The sequence below is a fragment of the Neophocaena asiaeorientalis genome, unplaced genomic scaffold, assembly GCF_003031525.2.
Source record: "Neophocaena asiaeorientalis asiaeorientalis breed wild unplaced genomic scaffold, Neophocaena_asiaeorientalis_V1.1 scaffold149, whole genome shotgun sequence".
Taxonomy (NCBI): domain Eukaryota; kingdom Metazoa; phylum Chordata; class Mammalia; order Artiodactyla; family Phocoenidae; genus Neophocaena; species Neophocaena asiaeorientalis.
This window is the reverse complement of record NW_020174442.1, coordinates 6,162,025-6,180,521: the sequence shown is the minus strand read 5'-3', so window position 1 is coordinate 6,180,521 and position 18,497 is coordinate 6,162,025. Positions and strand designations below refer to the sequence as shown.

The window sequence follows — 18,497 nt, the reverse complement described above, 5'->3', positions numbered from 1 at the left end:
TTGAGGAAGCCCAGTCTTCTCCTTGCCAGATGTCACTGCACGTACTCAACAGCTGTCGGCTGCCTAAATTCAATTCTGTGAGAACAGATTTGGATAATAACCTTCCATCAGCCCCAGATACTCTCCTTTTCTCAGAAGTGGTCAGTCTTAGTCCTAACATTTCATCCCTAAGACCTAAGAAGTCTGTGATCTCATTTTTCTCACTCGTTCTGTGACTCACATACTGAAAACTTAATTGTCTAAGGGAGGAGCCGGCAATCTTTTCCCTAAAGAGTCAGATAGTAAATATTTTAGGCTTGTGCACCACATGCTCTGTGTCATAATTACTCAACTCTGCTTTTGCAGCGTGAAATCAGCACTCGATAATATGTAAATGAATGTGTATGCCTGTTTCAATAAAACTTTATTTACAAAAACAGGTGATGGGCTGGATTTGGCCCATAGTCTATGGTTTGCTGACCCTAGTCTCAAGAATGAATAGAAAATAAAAATACGTAAGAGCACTCTACTTTTCCCACTTTGAAATTTGGAACTGCATGTCAAGTTTTTTAGAAAAACATTTAGTGAGGGGTTAAAACAGATGAAGAAAGATTAAAAGGAGGTTAAACTCCTTTTATAGGGTTCTTAGGTGTCAGAGTGAATTATGACACAGTCAAGAAAACTATTTGGAGGCAGTTAGATGGACTGATGACAGAAATCACAAGTATGAATGGAGAAAGAAAGGACTCTATTCTCTAGATTCTAAAAAAGCCCTCAGAAAGGACTGATCAACTTTTAAGTATAATACATGAGCATGTGAAATATGAATATATAAAAATATGTGAGCATATGTCTAGTATACTAGTCTGCTAGGGCTGCTGTAACAAAGTACCACAAACTGCCTGGCTTAAACAACAGAATTTATTTTCTCACAGTTCTGGAGGCTAGAAGTCTGAAATCAAGGTGTTGACAGGGTTGGTTCCTTCTGAGGGCTGTGAGGGAGAATCTGTTCTGTGCCTCCCTCCTAGTTTTTGGTGGTGTGCTGCCAATCTTTGGCATTCTTTGGCTTGTAAATGAATCGCCCTAATCTTTGCCTTCATGTTCACGTGATGCTCTCGCTGTGTGTGTCTGTCTCTGTGTCCAAATTTTCCCTTTTCTACAGGACACTTCATATATACACATATATTAGGGAAACTTTTTCTATGTCATAGATATTCAAATATATTATCATTCTTAATAGCTGCCTTCACAGAAATAATTATAAATTATTTACTCAGTCTTATTGATGATCATTTAGGTTATAGTTGTTTTACTCATGTGAATAATGAATATCTTTTTGGGTACTTTTGATTGCATCCTCAGGAGAATTTCTGAATTATAAGGTGGAAGATTATACACATTTGTAAGATTTTTAGATTTATTGCAACTTATCAAAAATCATCATGAAAAAAAATGTGTACCTGTTAATTTATGATAGTAGCAGTGTGTCAGAGAGCTTATATATTTTGGTTTGTTTTTCCCAGACAGACAATGCAACGTGTCACACTGCAGAACCAGCTCCAACAACTTCTGGAAGCCCAGAAATCAGAGGGCAAATCTCTCCTTTCTTCGCCCAGGTAATACCAGGAATGTTGGTGGTTAGAATTCTTAACTGTCTTTAATGTGTGAGCCTTCTTTTGGACTTTCTTTTAATATCTTTTAAGAAGATAACAGAAAACATTTTATTCTTATAAAGAGGAATAAAAATGAGCTATCACATGGAGAAAGGCACTGGACCTAGTGTCAGAAGACTTGAATTTATCTCTGGCTGTGCCATTTCTTCTTTCCAGGACTATAGACAAGTCACTTACTCTTTCAGAGTCTTTTATTTCTTCATCTATGGAATGGAAATAAAGATATATAGGTTCATAAGGTTGTTGAAGATGGGATCAATTGAGAAAATTTGTGCAAAATTAATATATAAACAATAAAACAGTAGTTTATTGTAGTTTTGTAAAACTATTTATTGTAGTTTTGTAAAACTACAAAAGAATAAATTTTGTAGTCAAAGCAAAAAGTATGAGGCATACTATACTGGTTCTGGTTGCCACCATGGAATGTTTGTAGATTGCTTGAAACACATATTCATTATTCTTATTTCAGTCTTAGTGATTTGTAAGTTATTAGTGGCATTTAAGCCATGCAGTGATTTGTGGCTGAGTTATTTTAACCCAGTAGGAAGTCATCTCATATGTCCTTCGTCCTCTTTCAGTTCACCATCCTCCCCAGCTTCCAGAAAGTCCCAGTGGAAATCCCCAGATGCAGATGATGAGCCCATAGGCAAAAGCAAACCAGGAATCCAAGAGGGGATTCAAGTTCTTGGAAGCCTGTCCGTGTCCAGCCGGGCTAGGGCCAAAGCTAAAGACGAAGATTCGGATAAAATCCTACGCCAGTTATTAGGAAAAGATATTTCAGAGAATGTCTGCACCCAGGAAAAGCTGTCCTTGGAATTCCAGGATGCTCAGGCTTCTTCTAGAAATTCAAAAAAGACCCCACTGGAGAAGAGGGAACTCAAGTTAGCCAGGCTGAAGCAGCTGATGCAACGGCCAATGAGTGAGTCTGACACAGACTCCAACAACTCTGAGGACCCCAAGGGCACGCCTGTGAGAAAGGTTGACAGGCCGAGACCACAGCCTGTCGTGGAAAGCGTGGAGAGTATGGACAGCGCAGAAAGCTTACACCTGATGATAAAGAAACACAGCTTGGCATCAGGACGCAGGTTTCCTTTTAGTATCAAGGCCTCCAAATCTCTGGAGGGCCACAGCCCGTCCCCCACCTCAGAAAGCAGCGAGCCAGACTTGGAATCCCAGGGTCCAGGCTCAGGAACCGCGCCCCCAAGCCAGCCCTCTGGAGAACTCCCTCAGCCCAGCCCTGACAGCACAGCTGCCCAGAAATTGGCCACGAGTCCCAAGAGCGCCCTCAAGTCCCCATCTTCCAAGCGCCGAACGTCGCAGAACTTGAAACTCAGAGTTACCTTTGAGGAGCCTGTGGTGCAGATGGAGCAAACTAGCCTTGAACTAAACGGAGAGAAGGACCGAGATAAGGGCAGAACCCTCCAGCGGACCTCCGCAAGCAGTGAACCGGGGGATCAGCTGAAAAGGCCTTTTGGAACCTTCCGATCCATCATGGAGACGCTAAGTGGCAACCAGAACAATAATAATAACTATCAGGCATCCAACCAGCTGAAGACTTCCACTCTGCCCTTAACCTCACTTGGGAGGAAGGCCACAGACGGTAAGGGGAATCCAGGGAGCTCTGCTAGCAAAGGAAAGAGTAAGGCGGTGAGTGCTATTTGGAGAATATCCTTTTTATTCCTTTACATTAATTATATTGTTCCGAACACTACAGATTGTTGCCCTTGGCCACCTTGAGGGCATCCCCAGGAGAATTCCAAAGGATTCATGAAAAGCCAAATTCATGTGTTTCTAATGAAATATGTCGTGTTAGAGTACATTTTGAAAATACTCTAAGAGAGAAAGGTTAAACAAATCACAGGAGATTGTATTCTGGTCCCTAAATTTCCCTAAGTAGTTTTGATCCTTGAGAATTAGGAGTCATAGACAGGGAGGCATTTCTACAAGATTAGACTACTAATTGATGTGAAATCAGGCCCTTCTTTGGCGCTGACTCTGCCGCAGGAAGCCTTAGTTCTCCTCACGTGACTGGACAGTTTATTCTCGAGCCCAATTAAACAGCACATAAATAGCAACTCTGTTTCTAAACTACTCAACTTTGGAAGGACCTTTAGAATGAATACACCACAGGGACCCCCTCGTTGGCGTTTTACGACACAAGCCCCTAAGGAAGCTCTAGTGGTCTGAAGTGCTTGCCAGCGCGCAGGGGACAGCAGAGTATGCCATGAACTACATTGTGTAATTGCATTTCTTGTAAAACGATGCCCTATAATCTGGATTTAAATCCAGTGAATAGGAGATACAATCATCTTTTTAGGCAACATTTCCTACATGCTGTGTGCATGCCATGCCCTTAAAAAACATGGCATAGCAGCCAAAATGTGAAACTCTCTGAGGGACAGAAGGATCCAGAATATCCATCCTGCTAACCAGAGTCACACCTGCATCATTTATTATTTGCCATAAGGTAAAATCCCATTCCAGTGAGGTCTAAGAACTGTGCAAATTCTTTTTTGCAATACCAAAATCAAGTTTTAGTTAACATCACTCGAATTAACTGAACACAAATTTTAATTACACTGATTTCCACCGAGTTGTCTTTGTTATTAAAAGACTTTAGCATGTGTTTGCTTCAGCTAGAAAAGTCACACTTGTGCCCCAAAAACCAGGCCTTTTGGATTAAATATGTCCAAACTTACATTGCTGGAATAAAACTTTTCCAGGTGACTTAAGGGTTCCTCTCGCTCAAGTCAGAGATCTCAGCAGTTCCCCAGGCTCCTTAAAGTATGTCTGAAGCTTCTACCCTTTAACCTGTCCTGCATGCCTCCTATTTATGGAGACTTGTGCATGTGCTGAGCTTGTCGCATGTGTTCAGATGACTTTTAATCGCACCTCTCTAGGAGATGTACGACAGCTGCATCAATCTTTCCTCTAACACGCTGATTGAAGAGCATCTGTGTGACTATGCACGGTACGTGGTGCTAGGGGTGTATTGCTCAGCAGTGCCATGCCTTCACTTTGAACTGCATGATCTTTTACATGCCAGTCCTGGAGCACCTTTCCCAGGGGCTGACACCAAGGAAGTAGAAAATTACAACTCTTTCCCCAAATAGAAGAAGGCAGACTTGTAACTGGGCCCTAGAAAGGGAGCAAGTACCCTGTTGGAGGGGCTTCAGTCCAGCAGCAGAGGGCAGAGGAATCTACTCAGATCACAAACATGCTGTGCTTCCCAACTGACCTTGGCTTTCAGTCTTTGTTTTAATGGAGTCAAGTACCAAGTAACTATAGAAATGAAATTTCCTGCCGTGGGTAGAATGAGTCAACCTCCGATCAGAATCAGAACTTTGAAACAGAGCTGAGGTTTTCCTTCATTGCTGGTTATATACTGAAAGCTCCTTTAGTCAGCAATCTGCTGCCCTCAGGAGAAGTGAGGTCCTGCCATGCTCTACCTCAGTGTTTGGAACCGCAATGCTGGTCCATAAGCCGGTCTCTGAGCTCCCACCAACAAAACAATGGCCTTTCTCAAACAGAATGTTTGTGATTCAAAATGTATGCATAAAAGGATCATCTCCAAGGTCCCCAGCGGCTCAGTCTCCTCTTTGAGCAAAGTCCTTCTTTGGCACAGCTTTCCTTCGTCCCCCAGTGACACATACAACTGCCTAACAGAGCAGGAAAGAGGAGAGGGCTAAGAAGAGAGCGGATGACGGAGAGTTAAGTCAGTGAGTGCCTCTTGACAGGTTTATTTCAGAAGAGTTAAACCCCCAACACCCTTTTAAAAGAGACTAATCATTTAAATTAAAAGAAAGCTGTGGCACGCCTTTCAGCACCCTTCCAAAATATTTGTGTGGATGTGTGTGTGTATGTATATAATAATTACAGGTACACAAATACAAGTGAATGTGTTATGAGTGTAAATGTTAGTTCAGAATTCTGAGGTGTAAAGAATGTCACTCTCCTTTTTTTTCCCCTCTAAATCACGTTTAATCTTCTCCAGGTCTCCATTCAGGCTAGAGGACAAGTAAATCTCAGTCATTTTAGGGGGTTCCCCTAGGGGTCTCATTCATTCCGTAAGCTGAAGGAAGCACCTTGGAGCTTCAGTATTTACTGGTCACCAAAGGAGATAGAAAAAAATACCCTTTGCCTTCCCAGACACTGGTATTGGTCCACTTCTGTTTCTTCCAACCTATCTTCCCCACCCCTCTGCGTCCCCATCTTAGGTTCTGTCTTCTGGTGCCTGGAAAATTCTGCTTTTGTCCTTAAGCAGAAGTCACCAGAAATACCCTGAGGCAAGGAAGCACAAAGGCTTGGCAAACTCCTTGGGAGCGGGAAGGAGAAAACCTCTCATTTCTTCCAGGTTCCTACAGCACCTGGAAACAAGACAATTAGTATCCCAGTAGATTCTCCTGCCAGATATATTTCATCCTGTCTTCTTACAAGTAAGAGAACAAAGCTGGCAATCTACTGTAATAGGATTACAAAAATCAGAACACGAAAGGAGGTTATGAGGTTACTCAGACATCCCACAACTGGGTTAACACTTTCCTACTCAGTTTAAGGAACAGTCCTTCTGAAGGCTCAGTTTTGAACCTGTCAGATTCACTGGCTTTATGTATTAACAGAGTTTTCCTTCGGTGATAAACAGAAACCCCAAAATTATAACATTCAGTGTAGTTAAATAAACATCCAGACCCCTTCCCCTCCCTACCTTATAAATTAACTTATCCCTTATCGTGGCTGTCGTTTGGCATGTGTTCTGTGGAAAGTGAAAACCCACTAGTTTGTCCATGGCATATGGGGGAAGGTTTCTCTGATTCATCATCACAGGGGCAGGGAGAACCAGCCCAGTCCGTTCCTTAGATAAAGCAAGGGTAGATGTGTCTAGTTGAGATAAAGATTCCTCAGAGAGATGAACTAGCATGGGAACGTAGACGTGAAAAATACCTAAGTGATTCTGGTGCCTGCTTCATTTCGCCTGTGGGACCCATAGAAAGGGCATCCCCCAGAAAGATGCAAGAAAGAAAGGAACCCAAGTGTCCATCTGTCAGTGATGCCTTTAAATCTTGGCCCAAGAATTTGCTTGAAGACCACATGGTTCCTCTTGGGAGCAGGGACTGCCCGGGATCATATAACTTTGGGAAGCAATGGCAGTCATTGGGCTGGAGTTAGCTCTAAGCATTATGCTGCTGGTGGCCCTCTCAGTATAGCCCTGGGAGAAAGAGTCGGGCAGTGGACCCTTGTTCCAGGCCTATACTGGAATCACATTTTAGTTCCTATGATTTTTTTTTTCCCCTAGTAAAGGAAAAATAGGGACAATAAATACAACACTTTAAAGAATGTCAGCTCTGTGAGGGGGTTCTGTTTGCTATTTATTTTTCAAAATTGGTCACAGCTTGATAGCAAAGAATCTAAATTTCTTTTCATTGCCCTTTAAAATTAGATTCAACTCTATTACTCTGAATAGCTGTTCCAGTGTGTTTCAACTGTGGAGGATGACTTTGTTTATAACAAGCAGATTTATCTTTACTTTTTCTTATAAAGGACAAGTTGGTCTTGAATTATTACAACTCCAAGGGAATGTTTGCAGTTACTTATTTTAAAATGCCAGTAAGACATTCATTTCCCAGAGCTTACGTCTATCCAAGATCTGTAACACTTGAAGTGAGCGTTGATTCTAGTTACTGATAGGCAGAGGGCATTAACCCCTGGCCACCAGTGGTCACATCCCCTTTGACCACAGAGGCACTGTAGCCTGAGGGGTTAGCAACAGGAAACCCCTAATCCTAGCACCAACATGAGAGTAGACTCCTTAAAAAGACATTAAGCAATAAACACCACTAGTGTGGGTTTTACTGCCAAGGAATTAGCCACACTGGGAATTATACATCCGGACCCAAGAGCTAGTAGCCCATATTCTACATAGATGTCAAGATTGTTCAACAGCCACTTCAAAGAGAGTGGTAGGTTTGGCCTGAGTTGATGTGAGGGTATGTCAGTGGTCATCTGCTGTGCCCAATAGGAGGTCAGAGTTCAGGGTACCCCTACCACCAGCATACACACACACACACACACACACACACACACACATACACATATTTCCGTCCTTATTGTCAGTACCTATTACTAAACAGAAAAATGAGCAAAGACATGGAAGACATTGGGAAGGTAGAGGTGAGGCCCTGGCTGAAACCTGTCCCGAGTCGAGCATACCCTCAGCCCCACTGAACAGCATTTCCAGAATCATGATGGAAAATGCAGTCAGCACAAAAAGGAATCCCTGGTAAACAAAGGCATCTTTGCCATAATTTCTCTGGATATAATCAAATAACCACATTTTAATCTTAAATTTTTGATCTTAAAGTATTTTCATAGGCTTTTTAAGGATCTTGAAGGGATAATTATATAATTACCTAGTCATAGGTATGTTACCAAGCTAACAGAGAGTACGTTGATTGCATAGTTCTAGAGTGAATCCCCTGGAGCAGTCTGAATCTTACCAATGTAACAGTTCAGAAAAGTTTGTTAGAATGCTAGTACTAAAAGGGCACTGAGTAACGCTATAGACATTAGAGTTTCTGCCCCAAAACTGTACTTTCAAGTTCTAATCTCTGATCTAAAGTATGTTTTTCTGTGTTTTCATGTCTAATATAGAGCTAGTATACTAGCTCTGGGGTCCAGAGCCGATGAGTCAGGAGGAGTACCATGGTGTACCTGGGGTGACCACCTCTGCTCCAGAAACCCCTAGAGCCTGTCTGGTCTCCTTCCCCCGCACCCCTCCCCATGTTTCCCCGGTGTTCTCTGTTTCTCCTGCCCAACTCTTGTCCCGCCCACCCCACCTCTGCCTCCCTAGGGTTCACATTCATTTCAGAGAGAAAACCCTTATTTCATATGGAAGCTTTGTCCCTATGACGTGGGGGAAGGAGATCCGAATCTTGAACCATTTCTCCAGATTACATTCATTAAGTGACAGCTTCTTCTTTGAAATGGATCACAATTTTGCATTGTCCTTGGCTGTTGCATAGGAGAACCTTGTGTGTGGAGGAAAATGCCCATGTTATGGGGGATTGTTAAAATATTCAGATATCTCCAGTGTCTGGGCACAGCTTAGCAAATTTTATAAAAGCTGCCAGAGTTCGCAAGATTCATGAGAGCATGACTCACAAATGGGGTTTCTATTCATAAGGTCCTTATACCCTCTGGGAAAAGGAGAAAGGGTGTTCCATCACAGGAAGACAGTAGAACAAGGTTTAGTATCAAAATTTAATGAGTTGAGACATAGAAAAAGCTATTGCAACTAAGACCCCATGTTCTATCTTAAAGCACTGCCCTTGGAAGGCAAGAAATAAACATGTAGAACACCCATGAGCTATAGGTAGGAGGGTACGGGGGGAGATCTGCCTTGGAAACCAAAATTATCCCACTAGAAATACATTCTTTCAGCATGCTAATCCTGGTTTAAGTGTAGTCCCAATAGTTATGAACAGACAACTCCCTTCTTCCACCTCCAGCTTCCTTTCCTCGCCCTCCCCAGTCTGGTTTTGAATTGTGAAATTCCAAAGGGGATGAATATAGAACCCATGTCATATTTGCACCACATGTCTTCCACCACTAGAGTGTCTGCACATTAAAAGAGCTGGGCCTGTCTATAAACTTTCTTAAGGCTGGACTTTTAAAGAAGGAGCAAGTCATTGAGGTTTAAAAGTATCAGGTAGAGACTTTACTCAAACGCCTTCCAGTACCTTCACTGAGAATCTCTGCTCCAACCACAGCCAACTGGGATTTTCCTTCCCATGCTGAGAACAGTGCAGCTATATGACTCTCCTGGATGTCAGATCCCTGGATTGCCAGTGCCCTTGTTTCAGTGATGTCCTTAGCAATAAACCATGCATTTTGCTGTGCCAAAATAAGGCATGTCCCTTCATTCAGCAAGATCATAATCAAGAGAAAACTAAGAGAGGATATAGTTAAAACATGGTCAACTCGATGAAAGGTATAACTTCCTGACACCGGTGACCCTTGGTGGCACCATCATATCTAAGTCTGTACCCCAATGTCTTAGCTTGGTGCCTGGCACATGGTAAGGATTTCAGAATATTTGGAGAGAGAGGGAGAGCTAGAGAGAGGAAAAGGAGGAGAAACAAGGAAAAGAAAACTAAAAAGGACCAAGCCTGTCATCCCACCGAAAGGATGGTGTGCTCTATAGAAATCTAGGCCTTTTGATTACAAGTCTACCCTCCTACAGTGAGTTTCATATTGGGTATTTCAAGTATATGTTTTTATTCTTTGAACCAGAATCTCATTTTTTTTAGTAGATGGCATTTATAGATATGCTCTCAGTGAAGCTCTGAAGGAGATCACAAAAGTAGCTAAGTAAGTCTACCTGTTTTGTCTATCATTGGAAAATGTAATGCCTACCCGTGGGCCATTTTAGGCAGAGTCTCTAAAATAACTTGCCATCTGGTCACCCTGGGCTGTAGAAATATGGAATCCATGCCTAGATGAGTCAGCAAGTTAGATTACTTGAAAAACTGTTATTTAAATTTAAGCCTTCTTTCCAATTTTGGTCACAGAGAATGTGATTTCATATCCAAAAATGAAATCAAGGAGCAGCAAATTATCTGAATAATTCATGCCAGAATTACCCAAACACTTTTGCCTTTTTTCTTTCTTTTTTTTTTGAATACTGGTAATTCAGGACTAAGTAATTGAAGGGTTCAGGGAGACTTGAATCATCCTGATATAATTCAGATAAATGCCTCAAATTAACATTTTACTTGGTATTGACTCAACTCTAATCATGCTGGGTTTTGTCCTGCAGAAAGTGTTTTTAGCGTTTTTGAGCAGAGCACCCCTTATATTAAAGTAGAGATACTCCATCCATGGGTAAATGATGATGATATTCTTAGACTACAACCTAAGATTTTTTAAGTTATATTTATTTTTAGTTTAATTTTGGCCGTCCCTGTGCCCAACCTACTCTGTTCTCTATTCCTACTCCCCCGAGTCAACTGCTTGCTTGTCTTTAGGTGTTTTCTCTAGTATTCTGTTCTTTCTTTTTTTTTTTTTTTAATTTTTGGCTGTGATGGGCATTTGTTGCTGCACGTGGGCTTTCTCTAGTTGCGGCGAGCGGGGGTTACTCTTCATCACGGTGCACGCGCTTCTCATTGAGGTGGCTTCTCTTGTTGTGGAGCACGGGCTCTAGGCACGCGGGCTTCAGTAGTTGTGGCATGAGGGCTCAGTAGTTGTGGCTCACAGGCTCTAGAGCACAGGCTCAGTAGTTGTGGCGCGTGGGCTTAGTTGCTCCATGGCACATGGGATCTTCCCGGACCAGGGCTCAAACCCGTGTCCCCTGCGTTGGCAGGCAGATTCTTAACCACTGTGCCACCAGGCAGTTCCCTGTATTTCTAAATAACATGCTCATACAGACTTTAAATTTTAGATATTATCTCTACTATCTATTGGCATCCTACTATAGAAGATAAAAATTATAGCTACCACTTATAAAGCGCTTATCATGTACCAAAGAATATTCCAGGTTCTTCATGCATATTGACTGTTTTAATCTTCACAATGAATGACACAATATGGTAGATACTATTATTATCCAAATTTTGCAGATTGGAAACCAAGGCACAGAGAGATTATATATCTTGCCCAAGGTTACACAGTAACAGTGGTAATAAATTATGTAGCCAGGGTTTCAACTCAGTCAGTTTGGTTCCAAAATCCATGTTCTCAACAATGAACCAAATTTATCCAGCTCGGTTTTGGCAACCAACACTGCCCCCCACTCCAACACACACACACACACACACACACACACACACACACACACACGCACACACACACAAACACGCACCTGCTTCGTCTTCCCACCATCAATATAGTTGTATCACTTTGGGGGGTTATAAATTAGTATTTGGTGTTTATTATTATTATGACTATCTAAACATTAATCACAGTGGATCCATGCAGCATACTATTTTTACATTTCCTTATTCATGTAACTTTATGTTTTCCTTGGAGATGATAATTTTGATTTTTAAGTTTACAGTTTATTTCCAAACACTCTGCTGGAGACAGAACCCTTCTTTCGGTGCATTCAGACAAATCAGGTACCTCTCGTGTTTCAGTCTGTTCACAGAGACACCGTCTTTCCTCTTATCCAAGTCTGTACTGCGGCTATCTGGCAATGCCACACAGCTGTCATCTGCAGTTTCCCACATACATCATTCTGGGAATTCCTTTTGCTTCTCTCCTGTGTAGAGCCCTATTTCCTGAATCTATCTTTTCCTCTTTTTTTGGTTTATTCTCTTACTTTGGTAAATATATCTTCCCATCCTATGGAGGTGAAGGGGGTGCTAAAATTTTTGAGGCCTTGCCTGGCTTAAATATCTTTGGTTTGCCCTCATATGGATTAGGAATATTTGGCTGGGTGTAGAATTCCGGGTAGGAAACTATTTTCCCTTAGAATCTTGAACACATTATTTCATTTTCCTCAATGTGTCTGTCAAGAAGCTCAATTCCTCTGTAATTGCTAATCCCTTGAAAGCTTTTACGATTTTCTCTTTATCCCCACTGGTTTGATTTCATGATATTTTGCCATGATTCCATTCTCATTCCTGGCGTGTGGGCACTCAGCCCACTTTTTAAATGTGGAAACGTACACACTTCAATTCTGGGAAGTGTTTGGTACAATATCTTTGAAAATTTTATCCCCTCCAATTTCTCTGTTCACTTTTCTGGAAATACTATTATTCTAATGTTCAACACATTGGACTAATCCTTTTCTAACTATTTTTTTCTACTTTTCTAACTATTTTCTAACCATTCTTCTGTACTTATCCATACTTTGGCTTTCTCTAAAAGTTCTTTCTAGAATATTTACTGAACTTTACCTTCCAACCTTTCGAATTTTTTATTTCGGCTATTATAGTGTTAATTTCTAATAGGACTTTGTTGGTTTTCTCTTTGTTCCTTTTTCATGGCATTATATATGCAGAATTTATTTAAATTTTACAATCAAATACAAGTGTATATTTTTATCTTTTCTTCCTTTTTACAGTAAAGGTGGCATACTGTACACACAGTCTGTCTTCTTGCTTTTTTCCACCTGACACATTGGAGGTCTTTATGTATTAGTATAGAGAAAGCTTCTTTATTCTTTTACATAGCTACATAGTATTTCATTGTATGAAGGTACTCATTTTTTTTTAATTAATTTATTTTTGGCTGTGTTGGGTCTTCGTTTCTGTGCGAGGGCTTTCTCTAGTTGCGGCGAGCAGGGGCCACTCTTCATCACGGTGCACAGGCCTCTCACTATTGTGGCCTCTCTTGTTGCAGAGCACAGGCTCCAGACGCGCAGGCTCAGTAGTTGTGGTACATGGGCTCTAGTTGCTCTGCGGCATGTGGGATCTTCCCAGACCAGGGCTTGAACCCATGTCTCCTGCATTGTTATCCCCACTGGTTTGATTTCATGATATTTTGCCATGATTCCATTCTCATTCCTGGCGTGTGGGCACTCAGCCCACTTTTTAAATGTGGAAACGTACACACTTCAATTCTGGGAAGTGTTTGGTACAATATCTTTGAAAATTTTATCCCCTCCAATTTCTCTGTTCACTTTTCTGGAAATACTATTATTCTAATGTTCAACACATTGGACTAATCCTTTTCTAACTATTTTTTTCTACTTTTCTAACTATTTTCTAACCATTCTTCTGTACTTATCCATACTTTGGCTTTCTCTAAAAGTTCTTTCTAGAATATTTACTGAACTTTACCTTCCAACCTTTCGAATTTTTTATTTCGGCTATTATAGTGTTAATTTCTAATAGGACTTTGTTGGTTTTCTCTTTGTTCCTTTTTCATGGCATTATATATGCAGAATTTATTTAAATTTTACAATCAAATACAAGTGTATATTTTTATCTTTTCTTCCTTTTTACAGTAAAGGTGGCATACTGTACACACAGTCTGTCTTCTTGCTTTTTTCCACCTGACACATTGGAGGTCTTTATGTATTAGTATAGAGAAAGCTTCTTTATTCTTTTACATAGCTACATAGTATTTCATTGTATGAAGGTACTCATTTTTTTTTAATTAATTTATTTTTGGCTGTGTTGGGTCTTCGTTTCTGTGCGAGGGCTTTCTCTAGTTGCGGCGAGCAGGGGCCACTCTTCATCACGGTGCACAGGCCTCTCACTATTGTGGCCTCTCTTGTTGCAGAGCACAGGCTCCAGACGCGCAGGCTCAGTAGTTGTGGTACATGGGCTCTAGTTGCTCTGCGGCATGTGGGATCTTCCCAGACCAGGGCTTGAACCCATGTCTCCTGCATTGGCAGGCAGATTCTCAACCACTGTGCCACGAGGGAAGCCCTGAATGTACTATTTTTAATCCTTTCTACATTTTTTTTTTTTTTTTTTTTGCGGTACGCGGGCCTCTCACTGTTGTGGCCTCTCCCGTTGCGGAGCACAGGCTCCGGACGCGCAAGCCCAGCGGCCATGGCTCACGGGCCCAGCCGCTCCGCGGCACGTGGGATCCTCCCGGACCGGGGCACGAACCCGTGTCCCCCGCCTCGGCAGGCGGACTCTCAACTGCTGCGCCACCAGGGAAGCCCCCTTTCTACATTTTTATTGAGAGTCTGGTCTCTTGTTGATTTGTAGCAGCTCTTTGTATATTACACATTACAAAAACTGACCATTTGTGATATGAATTGCAAACATTTTCCCTGGTTTTTCTTTTCTTCTTGTTACAATTTTTTGAAGTTCTCATCACCTCCCTATATTACCTCTGTTCACTTTGAATTCTGTTTCTCTGTTTATTTTGGTTTTTGTCTGTCATAGTAGCACTTCCCTCAAAAGTCTGGTGATCCCTGACTCATTCATATTTAGAAACAAGACACTAAAGTGCAATTAGAAGCTCTGGCTTTATGGGTGAGGCTTGTTGACTGGTAGATGTTTCTTCACACAGACTGGTTAAGTACTAGGCTCTTTTGTTGGGAAACTCACTAATTGTCAGTATTTGTAGGACTTTTCTTTTGGCAGTTGATTTCTCAAGATAAGGAAACTCCAGTCTCTTTCTAGGGCCTATTAACCTGATTGCCAGGAATCTGTAGGTCAAACTAGCAGGAGATGTGTTAATAATTGTGTTCTATAGGGACTCTCACTTAATCCCATGGTTTCCAGCCCCTTTAGCTGAAATCAGAGTCTCTCTGGTCCATGCCTTGCAAACTGTAACCTTCAGTCTTTCTTCACATTGGGAAAGGGACAGTCACCTGGCTGCACTGGGTCAGGAAGGTAATCTAGGGTATGAACTGCTACTTCCAAAAAGTTTCAAATAATCTTCCCATTTTCAGCACTCACACAGCACCCACTGTCACTTTCAGAAATTCACGGTACTTCTAGTTCCCGAGTCATGCAGTGCACATCAGTTTCCTGGCTTCCCTGACTATAGGCTTAGATTTCTGCTTTTCCTGCCTGCTCTGCTAAGTCAGTTCCACATATCGATCCATCCCTCTGTTTCTGAAATATTATTGGCATTTCGTGTGTTATCATCTCCTCTCTCATTTCCCTTTATTCATTTAGGTTGATGCTTTTTTATTTCTTTACTTTCATTTCAGTGTTGTTTTGTAAGAAAGAGATGATAAATCTATGTTTTTATTAATCCATCGTGTTTAATTGGAAGTTCCTAAAACATTTTTTAACCAACCAGGTTTTTCTTCCACCCTCTTCCCTTCCTTGCCCATGAACAACTCTCTGAAGTTCTATTCAGATGAATAAATAAAAGTAAGAATTAATAGACTACATGGTCTTTGTAAGCAAGTACGATTTTGAGGCCATAAAAACCCCAAGCCACTTGGGGTTCTCCATCCAAATGTGTCTTCACGTGAGCAAGTACCATTCCCAGAAATAGTTTGCTTTTGTCTGGTATAGCAACAAGAAGGAATTTAGTAATATGTAGCCTTGCTCAAACTCAGAAGATAACTCCTCCCTGGAAGATTTTATACTCAGAATGGGACTAATATCTCATGAAAATGAATGCTTCTACCCAGAGGGAAATTCACTTAAAAAGCAAAACTAAAACTGTTCCCAAGCTTGAGCTGGTACTTCTTTCCATAGGCTTATGAGGTATCAAGTATTGAGGGGAAAACAGCATTATTTTTCCCTAGGTTCTTCTTTTTCCCAGACATTTACCTACTTGTGGTCATCCAACATGCTACTGCTCAGTAATCACACACCCAAAGAAAAAACATGTCCTTTAAATGACTAACACTCGAGCTTACTGGAGAATAAAAGGTGTCACCAGTGAATCCAGTGAATAAAATATAAAAATCTCTTGTTTCCACTCAACCAGCAGTACTATGCTTCCTATTTTGTTTGACTCTGATAAAATTCACTTGACTGTAGAATTTTGCCTGGATTCCAATCAGCATAATTGAGAAACTACTTCCAGGGCCAAATTTAAAGGTGTCCACAAAGTATGTTATTAAGTAATAACATACTTATTAATAAGTATGTTATTACTATTTATTGTTTAAAGAGTGGTTTATATGAAAAGAGAATAATTTGATTACTGGAATGAAGTACTCTTCAGTGTGGTTTGTGTGAGGATAATTTCCATTTTGGATGAGCTGTTTAGTGGCGTTGTATTGTAACTTGACCATAGTCTTATCTAATTTTGGCCTGTGGTTTTTCTTCCGCTTAGGCATAATGACATCAATAGAAAAATGAAGAAATCCTACAGCATAACGCACGTCGCTGAGCTAGAGTCAAAAGAATTCTTCTTATAAATCACTTTTTTATTATCTCTCATTGCTGCCCTTTGGACACCATTGGAAATGTCTGGACTGTCCTCTGTGGAAATAGAATCATGAGAGCAGTGCCTCACCAGCAGAAGAATAGACTATCGGGATGCCTTAAATTTATAGCACTAGAGTATATAAGACACATTTTGGGGTGATATTTGTATATATAACTTGTTTTTAAAGAGATGCTGTTTAAAAGCATGGTTGGGCAAATGTATGTTTTTTAAGATTGATTCAACCTCCCCACAGGACATTCACCAAGCCACTGTCACCGTTTTGTATATCATCAACTGCATGGGTGTTTGCTGATGTTGGTTGAACTTCCCTTTCCCCATAACATGGGCAGTTTGGGCTCAGCTTCTCAATGAGACCAGGTCAGTGCTATTGTTTTCTGTTAAGAGTGTTTTTTTCTGTCATTTCTACTTTTTGTGTAAAGGAAATAAAACAATGTTAACAGCCACCTATAAGCTTGGGGCACTTACCTTCTAATAAATCTGTGATGCTCTAATTTCTAAGGGGCTTTAAGAGTATTTTGACGGCTGATATTTTATTTCAGGAACAAACTGCCCAGTTGAGCTGCTTTCCCATAGGGGTCAAATAAAACATTCTCGTTTTCACTAAGTGCTAGAGGATCAGACAAGTATATAAAGTCAGTCAGTTCCTTCTGTCTTCTCAGATCGCAGTGTTGACATGAGAAAATACTAATGACAGCTAAGGATTTAGCCCCTTTCCTGGGTCACTTTTTTCTGCCTCTAACACATGACGAGGCCTGTCTAATTCCTTTAGGAGACAGTGTGGAGCCTGAGTTCATAACAGCTCTATTGTTGATGCAGCTCTTTGAATCCATGTAAGAGTAAGTTCCAGATGGTTTTGTCCTATCATGTAAACATATATTTCTGTTGCAACTTCAAGAGTTTTATTTTCAAAGGGTTGCCATGGCCTGTAAGAGGCCCATCAAATTTTAGTTTGAAAGTAGAATGTATTCTTATCAGTAGGAGGGAGGAGTGTATGCTATTAACAGTTACTAGCAATGTTACTGCAGTCAAACGTGGGCCATTCTGTATCCTGGTGGACAAAATAGGCCAAGGTACTGAATTAGGAGGTGATCTTGCATAAGTGGATCATTTGACAAACTTAGGCTTGATGAGATGCAGTGACATATAGACGAAGGAGCTAATATTAAAGTGCCTTTTATGTACCAGCCATGCTTATTTGTAGGTATTATTACTTCCATTGTATAGATTAGAAAATTAAACTTCAGAAAGTGTAAATCCTGTGTCCAAGGTACTACCACTAGCAATAGCAGAATTGGCTTTGGTACAAGTTTTCTCATTATCCTCACGACACTATCCATGTGTCCTGCACTACACTATCTCCTTAGTGTATTGACGCACACAGGAAGGGAGGGTTGTGGTGTTGGCTCTACTCCTGGGCAGCTCTTTGGTCTTGGGCAAGGGACACTGCCTCTTTGATAAATCTGGGAAAGGGGAAGCCTGGCTTACCTACACATCTAGGAGGTAGGTTCCTTCCAACTTATAGAACAACATGTCTATGAATTTCGGCCACGTTGCTCTGTCCTTGCTCAGGTCCTGTGAGTTCCTGTCGTCAGAGCCTGGTGCTGTGTGGTTCTGCGTTTCTCACGTTGTCTTTTCCTCAAATGAGATGCCCTATTCTGATTGTGGCCCCTTGGCTTCCTATGCCCTCTTTGATTGCCTCCTCACATTTCACTGCTCTGTCCTAGTGTTTGAGATTCTACTAGAGAATATATGGCAAGCATATGTGGAATGTGGATTCCTGTGTTTCCTGCTTGGTGCGGAGGAAGTTACACGGGAGTCACATGTGAGCCAGCCTTTGGGACTTAGCCCTAGAATGGGGTCTGCAAAGAACGGAGCCCCAGAGAGCGCTCTCTCTGTCCCCCAGAGGCCCCAGTTTTGTTCTTCGACAGGCTGTGTTTTTAAAATTGAAAGTTGAAGGGGTCTGGGCATTCTGCAGGGATTTTATGAGCCAGACACAGAGTTCCCAATTAAACACAGCAAAGAAAA

The 18,497-nt window shown here is 41.3% G+C and overlaps 1 protein-coding gene across 1 annotated transcript in view; it reads left to right on the top strand.

The window, feature by feature from the left end:
- SNCAIP (synuclein alpha interacting protein) overlaps positions 1-16,985 on the top strand; it is a 79,340-nt gene extending 62,355 nt beyond the window's left edge. The window contains exons 8-10 of the mRNA XM_024757150.1: positions 1,503-1,595; positions 2,231-3,299; positions 16,356-16,985. Of these exons, the coding sequence (XP_024612918.1) occupies positions 1,503-1,595; positions 2,231-3,299; positions 16,356-16,361 (1,168 nt within the window). The 3' untranslated portion in view covers positions 16,362-16,985. The remainder of the gene's footprint in view (positions 1-1,502; positions 1,596-2,230; positions 3,300-16,355) is intronic.
- Positions 16,986-18,497: the final 1,512 nt, after the last annotated feature.